General features: G+C 43.0%; 1 protein-coding gene across 3 annotated transcripts in view; it reads left to right on the top strand.

The window, feature by feature from the left end:
• PDE1C (phosphodiesterase 1C) overlaps nucleotides 1-12,761 on the top strand; it is a 622,941-nt gene that overhangs the window by 59,400 nt on the left and 550,780 nt on the right. For all 3 annotated transcript variants that reach the window (XM_070787864.1, XM_070787867.1, XM_070787865.1), the window contains exon 2: nucleotides 11,638-11,712. In XM_070787864.1, the coding sequence (XP_070643965.1) occupies nucleotides 11,638-11,712 (75 nt within the window). The remainder of the gene's footprint in view (nucleotides 1-11,637; nucleotides 11,713-12,761) is intronic.

The following is a 12,761-nucleotide window of genomic DNA, read 5'->3' on the forward strand; positions in this document are numbered from 1 at the left end:
CCAAGGGACTCTCAAGAGTCTTCTCCAACACCACAGTTCAAAAGCATCAATTCTTCGGCGCTCAGCCTTCTTCACAGTCCAACTCTCACATCCATACATGACCACTGGAAAAACCATAGCCTTGACTAGACGAACCTTTGTTTGCAAAGTAATGTCTCTGCTTTTGAATATGCTATCTAGGTTGGTCATAACTTTCCTTCCAAGGAGTAAGCGTCTTTTAATTTCATGACTGCAGTCACCATCTGTAGTGATTTTGGAGCCCAGAAAAATAAAGTCTGACACTGTTTCCACTGTTTCCCCATCTATTTCCCATGAAGTGATGGGACCAGATGCCATGATCTTCATTTTCTGAATGTTGAGCTTTAAGCCAACTTTTTTCATTCTCCACTGTATGCTGTCTAGGTTGGTCATAACTTTCCTTCCAAGGAGTAAGCGTCTTTTAATTTCATGGCTGCAATCACCATCTAGGTTAAAAAAAAAAAAAGATGGACAGATGTGTAGGTGCTGCAGAGGAAATAAACTCTTGATTGGGAAGTCAGGCAAGAGTTCCCACCTGAGGAGGGGACGTGTGAGTTGAGACCTGAAAGGTTAAAGCAGGAAGGTGGGTTGTGATGGAGAGTGGGGTTGTGTTTTAGGCAGAGAGAACAGCGTACAAAGAGATCCTCAAGTGGCAGACAGCTTGGCTTCTTCAAGGCGGTGAGGAGGCTGGTGTGCCTGGAGCACTGTGAAAGATGGAAGATGGGGGTGTGGTTGGCGTGAGATGAAGTTGGACAGGCGGGTAGAAGCCAGATCATGCAGGGACCTGGAGGCTGTGGTTATGCATTTGGGTTTATTCTGAGTACAGTAGGAGCCTGCCCTTGCTTCCTCCAAACTTACTTCACCTGCAGTTTTTTTTTTTCATCTCTGTTTTTGGCAATTCTATCTTTCCAGTTGCTTAGGCCAAAAATTTTGGAGTTATCCTTAACTCTTCCCCCACCCCGCCTTACACTACATCTTCCTTGACAACAAATTCAGCTGCCTGTTCCTTTAAGTTATAATAGACTCTCACCACTTCTCATCACTTCCACTCCTTCCTGATCTAAGCCACCATCATCTCTTATCTGAATTACTGGATTTACTTCCCAGCATCTTGGGCTAAAGATGCTGTCAGATTATCTCCCTCCTGTAGTCAAAACCTTGTAATGTTTCACCATCTCAGAGTGAAAGCAAATCTTACCATTGCACAATCTGGCCCCTCCCTTGTTATTTCCTAGATCGTGGGTACAAAATCAGAGGGGGAATCAGAGGCTATAACCATTTATTCACTCAGTTAGTCCTTCAACAAATAGTTATTGAGTATCTGTGATATGTCAGGCACTCCTCTAGGTGCTTGGAACACACTGGGGACAGATAAAAAGTCTCTGCTTCATGGAACTTACACAGTAAAGAAGTAAATTACATAACTTGTTAGAAGGAAATAAGTGTTAGGGGAAAAATAGTTAGGTTAAGGAAAAACCCAGAATCTTGGGTGGGGAGAGATTGTAATTTTATATAGGGTAGCCTTGCCGAGAATGGAAACAGTGACAGACTTTATTTTTTTGGGTTCCAAAATCACTGCAGATGGTGATTGCAGCCATGAAATTAAAAGATGCTTGCTCCTTGGAAGAAGAGTTATGACCAACCTAGACAGCATATTAAAAATAGAGACATTACTTTGCCAACAAAGGTCCATCTAGTCAAAGCTATGGTTTTTCCAGTAATCATGTATGCATGTGAGAGTTAGACTATAAAGAAAGCTGAGCACTGAAGAATTTATGTTTTGTTTTTGTGTGTGTTCATTCTATAACAAGCCTTTATTTTTTATTTTTTAATATAAATTTATTTATTTTAATTGGAGGCTAATTACCTTACAATTATTGTATTGGTTTTGCCATACAACAACATGAATCTGCTACGGGTGTACATGTGTTCCCCATCCTGAATCCCCCTCCCACCATTCTCCCCATACCATCCTCTGGGTCATCCCAGTGCACCAGCCCCAAGCATCCTGTATCATGCATTGAACCTGGACTGGCGATTGGTTTCATATATGATATTATACATGTTTCAATGCCATTCTCTCAAATCATCCCACCCTCTCCCTCTCCCACAGAGTCCAAGACACTGTTCTGTACATCTGAGTCTCTTTTGCTGTCTCGCATACAGGGTTATCGTTACCATCTTTCTAAATTCCATATATATGCGTTAGTATACTGTATTGGTATTTTTCTTTCTGGCTTACTTCACTCTGTATAATAGGCTCCAGTTTCATCCACCTCATTAGAACTGATTCAAATGTATTCTTTTCAATGGCTGAGTAATACTCCATTGTGTATATGCACCACAGCTTTCTTATCCATTCGTCTGCTGATGGACATCTAGGTTGCTTCCATGTCCTGGCTATTATAGACAGTGCTGTGATGAACATTGGGGTACACGTGTCTCTTTCAATTCTGGTTTCCTTGGTGTGTATGCCCAGCGGTGGGATTGCTGGATCATAAGGCAGTTCTATTTCCAGTTTTTTTTTTTAAGGAATCTCCACACTGTTCTCCATAGTGGCTTTACTAGTTTGCATTCCCACCAACAGTGTAAGAGGGTTCCTTTTCTCCACACCCTCTCCAGGATTTATTTCTTGTAGACTTTTGGATAGCAGCCATTCTGACTGGCGTGAAATGGTACCTCATTGTGGTTTTGATTTGCATTTCCCTGGTAATGAGTGATGTTGGGCATCTTTTCATGTGTTTGTTAACCATCTCTATGTCTTCTTTGGAGAAATGTCTGTTTAGTTGTTTGGCCCAGTTTTTGATTGGGTCATTTATTTTTCTGGAATTGAGCTGCAGGAGTTGCTTGTATATTTTTGAGATTAATTATTTGTCAGTTGCTTCATTTGCTATTATTTTCTCCCATTCTGAAGGCTGTCTTTTCACCTTGCTTAGAGTTTCCTTTGTTGTGCAGAAGCTTTTAATTTTATAGGTCCCATTTGTTTACTTTTGCTTTTATTTCCAATATTCTGGGAGGTGGGTCATAGAGGATCCTGCGGTGATTTATGTTGGAGAGTGTTTTGCCTATGTTCTCCTCTAGGAGTTTTATAGTTTCTGGTCGTACATTTAGATCTTTAATCCATTTTGAGTTTATTTTTGTGTCTTGCATTCCTATACACTAATAATGAGAAAATAGAAAAAGAAATTAAGGAAACAATTCCATTCACCATTGCAATGAAAAGAATAAAATACTTAGGAATATATCTACCTAAAGAAACTAAAAACCTATATATAGAAAACTATAAAACACTGGTGAAAGAAATCAAAGAGGACACTAATAGATGGAGAAATATACCGTGTTCATGGATTGGAAGAATCAATATAATGAAAATGAGTATACTATCCAAAGCAATCTATAGATTCAGTGCAATCCCTATCAAACTACCAATGGTATTTTTCACAGAGCTAGAACAAATAATTTTAAAATTTATATGGAAATTAAAAAAAAACTCAAATAGGCAAAGCATTCTTGAGAAAGAAGAATGGAACTGCAGGAATCAACCTGCCTGACTTCAGGCTCTACTACAAAGCCAGAGTCATCAAGACAGTATGGTACTGGCACAAAGACAGAAATAGAGATCAATGGAACAAAATAGAAAGCCCAGAGATCAATCCATACACCTATGGACACCTTATCTTTGACAAAGGAGGCAAGAATATACAATGGAGAAAAGACAATCTCTTTAACAAGTGGTGCTGGGAAAACTGGTCAACCACTTGTAAAAGAATGAAACTAGAACACTTTCTAACACCATAGACAAAAGAATTTATGCTTTTGATCTGTGGTATTGGAGAAGACTCTTGAGAGTCCCTGGGACTGCAAGGAGATCCAACCAGTCCATCCTAAAAGAAATCAGGTCCTGAATATTCATTGGAAAGACTGATGCTGAAGCGGAAACTCCAATACTTCGGCCACCTGATGTGAAGAACTGACTTATTTGAAAAGACCCTGATGCTGGGAAAGATTGAAGGCGGGAGAAGGAGATGACAGAGGATGAGATGGTTGGATGGCATCACTGACTCAACGAACATGAGTTTGAGTAAGCTCCAGGAGTTGGTGATGGACAGGGAAGCCTGGCATGCTGCAGTCCGTGGGGTTGCAAAGAGTTGGACATGACTGTGTGACTGAAGTGAACTGACTTGCCGAGAAGGTGATATTAGCACCTTCTAACATGAGTGGAGGGAGTTAGCATTGCAGGTGACAGCGGTGGCAGGATCTTGGGGCAGTGGAGCAGTGACCTCTCTTCAGGGTGATGCGGGCTGTGGCTGCCACATAGTTTATGCTACCCACAGCCAAGGACAGGGAGTGGTGGTCATGGCTAAGCCAAATAACTTGGGTTGGGACAGTGAGTTTGCAGGACTTTCCTGGTGGTGGAGTGGCTAAGACTGTGCTGCCCATGCAGGGGGCTCAGGTTGGATCCCTGGTCAGGGAACTAGATCCCCCATGCCACAACTAAGAGTTTGCATGCTGCAAATAAAGATCCCACATGCTGCAATTGATTGAATATCAGAGATCCTGTGTGCTGCGACTAAGATCCAGTGTGGCAGTAAATAAATAAATATTAAAAACAGAAGTGTGTCAGTTTCTAGGGATATACCATAAAAAACAATGAGCTCTCCATGTGGCCTTGATGACAATATATTTGTCACATCTCTACTTCCTTTAGAATTGGATTCCCAGAGTGGACTCTGAGTAACAGTTGCCAACAAAAAGATTTCAAAGGGCAAATGTTTGGGAAATGTTGCTTGGAGTTTCACAGGGGACATCAGTATATTAAAGGCTGTGTGGAATTCTGTGCTGAAGAAGCATGTTTAGCTCAACATTTATTTATTTTTATATTTATTTTTGGGAGTATGTGTGCTTATCCGTGTTTGACTCTTTGCGACCTTGTGAACTGTATGTAGCCCACCAGGCTTCTCTGTCCATGGTATTTTTCATCCAAGAATACTGGAGTGGGTTGCCGTTTCCTTCTGCAGGAGATCTTCCCAACCCAGGGATCAAACCCATGCCTCATGTCTCCTGTATTGGCAGGCGAATTCTTTACCACTAACGCCACTTGGGGGGATAACTGCTTTACTCTGTTACACTGGTTTCTGCCATACGTCAATATGAATCAGCCACAGGTATATACACACGTCTCCTCCCTCTTGAACCTCCCTCCCACCTTCCACTCCATGCCACCCCTCTAGGTTGTCACAGCACCGGTTTGTAGCTCAACATTTATTAAGCTAATTTAGTTGTGGAATATATATATATATTTTTTTTTGGAAAATAGAACTCCTAGTCAAATTCCACAGAAGTACATATTTGGAAATCCTTATACAGACAGATTGGAACCAACTGATCTGGGAAGATTCATTTGGGTTCTCACTAGTAGCAGAGTGCTTGGGGAAGCTGGAAAACAAAGCTGGTTGCTGGGTGAGCAGAGTCCTCCAACTAGGAAAGTCTGGATAGTTATGAGATTAAAAAATGGCTGGGGATGCATCTAGGGTCAGATAATCATTAATCAAGCATCGATTCAATGTTTCCTTTCTCATGGCATGCTGAGAGTTGGCAAACTTTTCTGTGAAGGACCAGAGAGTAAGCGTTTTAGGTTTTATGGGCCATATGGTAGTGTGAAATACGTTAATGAAGGACATGGCTGTGTTACAATAAAACTTTGTTTATGGATACTGAATTGGCATTTCACATAATTTACATGTATTATATTATTTTTCTTTTGATTTTTTTCTCCCATCCATTTAAAGATGCGAAGACCATTCTTGGCTTCTCTACCCTATAAAAGCAGGTGGTGGGCCAGATTTGGCCTATCGATTTGCCAACATCATATGCTATTTGCCTGCAGGGGCTCCCAGCCGAGTGGGAGGCATCTACATGGATAATTACAGTGTTCTGTGGAAAGCCTTGCAGTGGAGGTCAACACGGGGTCCTTCTCTGAGAGCCTCAAGGAGGCACTGGGAGCAACTTGGATGTGTTAGAAGGGGAGCTGGCAGAGAAGGCACTCTGGATTTTGTACTTTGACTTCAAGACCTGGTTGGATGTTGCCTGAAGGCTGTGCCTACCTGAACTCAGGTGTTTCCTCTTCTGACTGGGCTTAGTGTTCAACGTGAGTCTCTCTTCGGGTGCTACTATTTTCCTCTGGGCTCCTTGCCTTGTTCTGTGGTTTATATCCCTGTCCCCTGGTTTACTGTGGGGGCCTTAATACTTCCGTACCATCCTGGCTGCTGCAGCCTTCTAGAGATCGAGCAGGTGTTCCCTCCCTCCTAAGTGCCCTCAGCCTCTCTCCCTCAGGGGTGGTATTTCTGTACCCACTGAACTCTTGGCTCCCTCAGCTTCTGGTACTCACACAGTGGGTGTGCTGGTGCCAGCGCAAATCGGCACTTGACATCCAAAGTACCCATCTCATCCCAAATGAGTTCAGTGATGTCTGGTTGGTAGCTTGAAATCTGCTATGGTGAGAGTATTCACCCCATAGAAATTGGCAAAGGAAATCTGCAAATACAGATCAGTGGTCCCCACTGCCCTTTCCACTGTAGCCATTTCTGCCCTGGAGGACTGGTTTACCACTCCTTATGTGCCCAGGCAAAATTATTTTTTAGGATATCACACAACTGTGGGCTTTCCAGGTGGCGCTAGTGGTAAAGAACCTGCCTGTCAGTGCAGGAGATGTAAGAAATGTGGGTTCAATCCCGGGTTGGGAAGATCTCCTGGAGGAGGACATGGCTACCCACTCTAGTATTCTTGCTTGGAGAATGCCATGGACAGAGGAGCCTGGCGGGCTATAGTCCAGGGGGTCACAAAGAGTCGGACATGACTGAAGCAACTTTAGCATGGCACACAACTCTACTCAGCCCTGGGAGAAATTTAGATCTAGGTGTAGTGTCAGTTACTAAACTATGAAAAATGCTTGGAATATCACTGCCCTCTGGCCCTTCCTGACACATTCCCCCTACACTTTCCCAGTCTGTATTGGTCCCCCTTCCTTGATATGTTCAATCATATGACACTTCTGTGTCATCTTCTGATTCCATGTGGGTCTTTCAATTCTGAGGCCCTGAAATGTGAACTTGGAGAGGCAGTTGTAGTGATTAATTTCCAGGGCTGTAGAGCCAGGCTGTCTGGGTCTAAATTCTGGTTCCATCACTTACAATCTGAGTCATCCTGAGTAAGTTATTAAGTGAATCAGTTTGCTTCATCTGTAGAATTGGTCATATTTGCAAGGTCTAAATAATTTCAATACACAAAAGCACTTAGGACAATATCTGCTCTTAGTATGCATTCAGTGAATTCAGCTATTATTAGTAATCATTTTGTTTTCGATTCCTATCATTGCCTGGCACATGTATGATACACACTTAATGCATTAAATATATATGCTGCTGCTAAGTCGCTTCAGTCGTATCTGACTCTGTGCGACCCCATAGACGGCAGCCCACTAGGCTCCTCTGTCCCTGGGATTCTCCAGCAAGAACATTGGAGTGGGTTGCCATTTCCTTCTCCAATGCATGAAAGTGAAAAGTGAAAGTGAAGTCGCTCAGTCGTGCCCGACTCTTAGCGACCCCATGGACTGCAGCCTACCAGGCTCCTCCGTCCATGGGATTTTCCAGGCAAGAGTACTGGAGTGGGTTGCCATTGCCTTCTCCGATTAAATATATATATTAAATGCTAATTATATGAGCAAAAGTACACATAGAAGTAGAGAAGGGAGTGATTGGGCTGGAGTAAGGGAATTTAAACAGCTGATGGGGGGTGAAATAGGGCTTGAAGGGTTAGTTGAGTGTTGATAGCTAGGGAAAGTTAATGGTTAATTCAGCTGGTACTTCAAAAGTTAGGCCATTTGGTAAATATAGAAACTGAATGTGAAAAATAATTAGCATTAAGCTGATTTCATTTCAATTTAGTAGGAGACCTACTATCAAAATTCCATTTCTCTCTTCCCTGATGTCCTGTGAGGTGTTACTAAGTGGTTTGCTTTAGGAATATAATAGATTTTAATTATTGAACGAAGTACTTGAAGAGAAAGCAGGAAGTCAGGAATGGTCTGTAGCTCTGGGACATTAATTTTATGCGTTCTGGAGAAATTAACATGATGCGGTGACATTTCCATAGCATCCAAAAGTAGTATTATCGATACAATGTCTGAGAGATGGCGACCCTTGATTCTTCCTGTTCTCACATCCATTGTCACTGTCTTTTCTGAATTATTTTTCCTTTCAGAACTCACCTGTGTTGTCTTCTGGCAGATGAACACCAAGCTAATAAAGCACAGTTCTGCCCCGTGATTTTGCTAAAAGAAAAGCAGCTTCCCCAAAGAAGGGAAGGGTATTTATTTGCCTATTTTAGGACTTGCACAGTGATAGAGGTTGACATAATTCTCTTTGAGGTTTTTGTTCTCTTGTTACTGAACAAGTGTTCTTCAACTGATAGGAGTAGATCAGACCAAGAAGATGAGGACTGCTGTAGACGAAGAATCGGGACTGTTTGAAATGTATTCCTTGTCTTCCCCCCATTCCATTTATAGCCTCTAAGCAAGACAGATCTGGTTTGAATGAGGAATCTCACTTTGCAGTGAGTGGTCTAGGACCTGTGGCACACCTTTTATTTTGAGCTTCACTTTTCTCTTCTGTAAATGGGGTTATGGCACCCCTCTGGATGGTGATGTGGGTGTCAGTGATCGAGCTCTGGGGTGACAGTATGAGGCAGAGCCCTGGTGGCTTAGTTGGTGCTTAGGAAATGCTTCTGTACTCAAAGTTTCTTTCTCCCAGAAATTGTTATAGGTATGGTAGGATTCTCCTTAAATATATTTAAATTGACAAAGATACGTGAAAATAACATTTGGATGAAATATCTACTGTATGTGTTTGTGTGTGTATGACCTAGGAAAGCAGGCACGTACAAGTGTGACAATATTTCTAGAACAGTACTTGCATACTGCCTTCAACACCACCTTTTTCTTCTCTTCCATGAAGAAAGCAAATCCATTAACAAAGAGGACTAGAAAAAAGTAGCAGACTGGTCTGAAAATGCATTGGACAATAAAACCCCATTCTATTCTTACAAAAAATTTGATATTTGTGACATACATGATACTTGAAATTCACAATACACCAGCAATTGTCATTCTCAAAATTTACAATACTTTGGATAGTCTCAATGAAATCCCAAATTTGTGAATTTTACTGAGTGTCACTACAGACGAGGGTCTGTCAATAATCTGCCAATTAGCAGGTTGAAGATTAACTGTTTGGAAGATTATCAGTTATTGAATTGACTTAAAATCACAAGTTGTATGAGTTGTGGACAAGGACACTTTGCTCTGTGCCCAAGGCCATGGCGTTCGGGATGATCTTTTACCGGCTCTGTTCATTTGGATTTTGGAACAATAAGATGTATAATTTATTTATCTATGCTCAGGGGGTATAAAAACTATGCAAAACAGAGAAAATACTTTGTAATCATACTTCAGTTCAGTTCAGTAGCTCAGTCGTGTCCGACTCTTTGTGACACCATGAATCGCAGCACTCCAGGCCTCCCTGTCCATCACCAACTCCCGCAGTTCACTCAGACTCACGTCCATCGAGTCAGTGATGCCATCCAGCCATCTCATCCTCTGTCGTCCCCTTCTCCTCCTGCCCCCAATCCCTCCCAGCATCAGAGTCTTTTCCAATGAGTCAACTCTTCGCATGAGGTGGCCAAAGTACTGGAGTTTCAGCTTCAGCATCATTCCTTCCAAAGAAATCCCAGGGGTGATCTCCTTCAGAATGGACTGGTTGGATCTCCTTGCAGTCCAAGGAACTCAAAAGAGTCTTCTCCAACACCACAGTTCAAAAGCATCAATTCTTTGGCGCTTAGCCTTCTTCACAGTCCAACTCTCACATCCATACATGACCACAGGAAAAACCATAGCCTTGACTAGACGGACCTTTGTTGGCAAAGTAATGTCTCTGCTTTTGAATATGCTATCTAGGTTGGTCATAACTTTCCTTCCAAGGAGTAAGCGTCTTTTAATTTCATGGCTGCAGTTACCATCTGCAGTGATTTTGGAGCCCCCAAAAATAAAGTCTGACACTGTTTCCACTGTTTCCCCATCTATTTGCCATGAAGTGATGGGACTGGATGCCATGATCTTCATTTTCTGAATGTTAAGCTTTAAGCCAACTTTTTCAGTCTCCACTTTCACTTTCATCAAGAGGCTTTTTAGTTCCTCTTCACTTTCTGCCATAAGACTGGTGTCATCTACATATCTGAGTTTATTGATATTTCTCCTGGCAATCTTGATTCCAGCTTGTGCTTCTTCCAATCCAGCGTTTCTCATGATGTACTCTGCATATAAGTTAAATAAGCAGGGTTACAATATACAGCCTTGACGTACTCCTTTTCCTATTTGGAACCAGTCTGTTGTTCCATGTCCAGTTCTAACTGTTGCTTCCTGACCTGCATACAGATTTCTCAAGAGGCAGGTCAGGTGGTCTGGTATTCCCATCTCTTTCAGAATTTCCCACAGTTTGTTGTGATCCACACAGTCAAAGGCTTTGGCATAGTCAATAAAGCAGAAGTTGATGTTTTTCTGGAACTCTCTTGCTTTTTCCATGATCCAGAGGATGTTGGCACTTTGATCTCTGGTTCCTCTGCCTTTTCTAAAACCAGCTTGAACATCAGGAAGTTCACGGTTCATGTATTGCTGAAGCCTGGCTTGGAGAATTTTGAGCATTACTTTACTAGCATGTGAGATGAGTGCAATTGTGCAGTAGTTTGAGCATTCTTTGGCATTGCCTTTCTTTGGGATTGGAATGAAAACTGACCTTTTCCAGTCATAAAATACATGCAATTAAACACCATCTTAAGAAAAATTTCTGTAGGACTATTTTCACTTTAGAAGGACTTAACTTTGTGGCCGTCATACCCAGTGGGGTGGCTGTGGGAAGGAGCAAAGTATGCTAGACCCCAGTTGAAGACCTGTGTTCAAATCCTGACTTTGCCTCTTATGAGCTCCATGAGCATATTATTCAACCTCTTGGAGTTCATTTTTCCATTTGAAAAATGGAAGTCATCATAACTACTCACCAAATTGTGGCACATACAAGTAACATTCTATAGTGAAGTTTGTCCTGTGTTTCCATTCCTGCCTCCTCTGGACCAACACTGGCCAGATGCAGGAATATTTGCCTTCTGCAGAACGATTTGTGGGGATCATTGCGAGGGTCTGGAGGAAGCTCCTGTCGTTTTTCCAACCGGTTCCTTTCCAGGGTTGGTTTGCCCATTGCTCAGATGGCTCAGTCCCTTCATGCACTGGCTGGAGAGATGGGAGTCAACAGCACCCAAGGGGGCAGACGATGTCACCTGGAAAGTGAGAAGATAAAAAGGGTCTGTAACAAAGCACCAGTTGCTTAGGGTGCAGAGGAGAGTCCCAGGTCAGCCAGGACGGAGCTGGGCATGGGAGTGCAGGAAGAGCCAAAGTCAAAAACGGAGGCAGAGGAACTAGACAGTTGCACTGGACCCCAGAGACATCCCCGAGGATGGGTTCCTCTGCTTACCTTCAGGTGCCTGACCGGGAATGTTTCTTTTCTTTGCAAATAGAGACAGGAGCCGTGGAAGAAGAGCACCACAGCCCCAGGGAAACCGTGGAGAAACTTGAAGATGCAGGAGAGCAAGGTAAGCCCCACTTGCTGTGTGCAACTGACTGGGTGCAAAATCCTCCAGATGGCTCTCCTTTCCTCTGCTCTTGCAACAGTTTAAGGGAACACAGAAGTGACCAGTACTATCAGTTTCAGTGAAATGAGGAAAAAAATCGGGACTCAGAGCACTAATGCTTTTTCCAGCCATGGAGAAGTTAGGGTTTGAATCCAGCTCTTCTGAACCTTAGACCCGAGCCGTTTGCACCGAACCAGCCACCAGTCTCTCGGGAGTTTCCCGAGCATTTACCAAAGCATCAATGCAGCATTTCCTGCAGGTATCTTGGCCACCAGAAGGCGATGATATAGGATGCCATGCTGTCTCTCTCAGTGGGAAAGTATCCAAGCAAATGTGGTTCATTTTAATGACCTCGTGGCTAGTCCCTTCATGATTTCTAGCCTTTGCTCCTGCTTCTGTGCCTGATGTCCTTCGCCCTGGTCACTTCTGCCAGACAAGTGGGGTGTGCTTTCCTCCTGGTGAGAAGAGACCGGTGGGGTGCAGGGGGAGTGTCACCCCAGAAGGTGCTGGGAGCCCCACCAGCACACAGGCGCCCTCCAGCTGTGCTGGTGCTAAGCACATTGTGTTGGCAGCGCCCAGGTAGGGAGAGCCCGCGTTTTCCAAAGGGAGCTTTCTTGTACTGTGGGTTGTGGCAGTTTGGATTATGTTGGACATAGAAACCCCATGAGACTTCGGAGGGATTTTTATCACACTCAGAAAGACATTCTTTTGGATTTTAAGTATTCCCAAATTAACCCTAGGGGTAAGGTCCTCCAATCTGTTGAATTGTCAGTTCCATTGTCTTCTAGGGCCATTCCCCTCCTTGTTTATGTGAAAATGAAGGCTTTAAAATTTTTTTTTGTTTATTTTTAATTGAAGGATAGTTGCTCTACAATATTGTATTCATTTCTGCCAAACATCAACATGAATCAGCTATCAGATCAGATCAGTCGCTCAGTCGTGTCCGACTCTGTGCAACACCGTGAATCGCAGCGCGCCAGGCCTCCCTGTCCATCACCAACTCCCGGAGT

The sequence above is a fragment of the Bos indicus genome, chromosome 4 (assembly GCF_029378745.1).
Source record: "Bos indicus isolate NIAB-ARS_2022 breed Sahiwal x Tharparkar chromosome 4, NIAB-ARS_B.indTharparkar_mat_pri_1.0, whole genome shotgun sequence".
In the NCBI taxonomy this organism is placed as follows: domain Eukaryota; kingdom Metazoa; phylum Chordata; class Mammalia; order Artiodactyla; family Bovidae; genus Bos; species Bos indicus.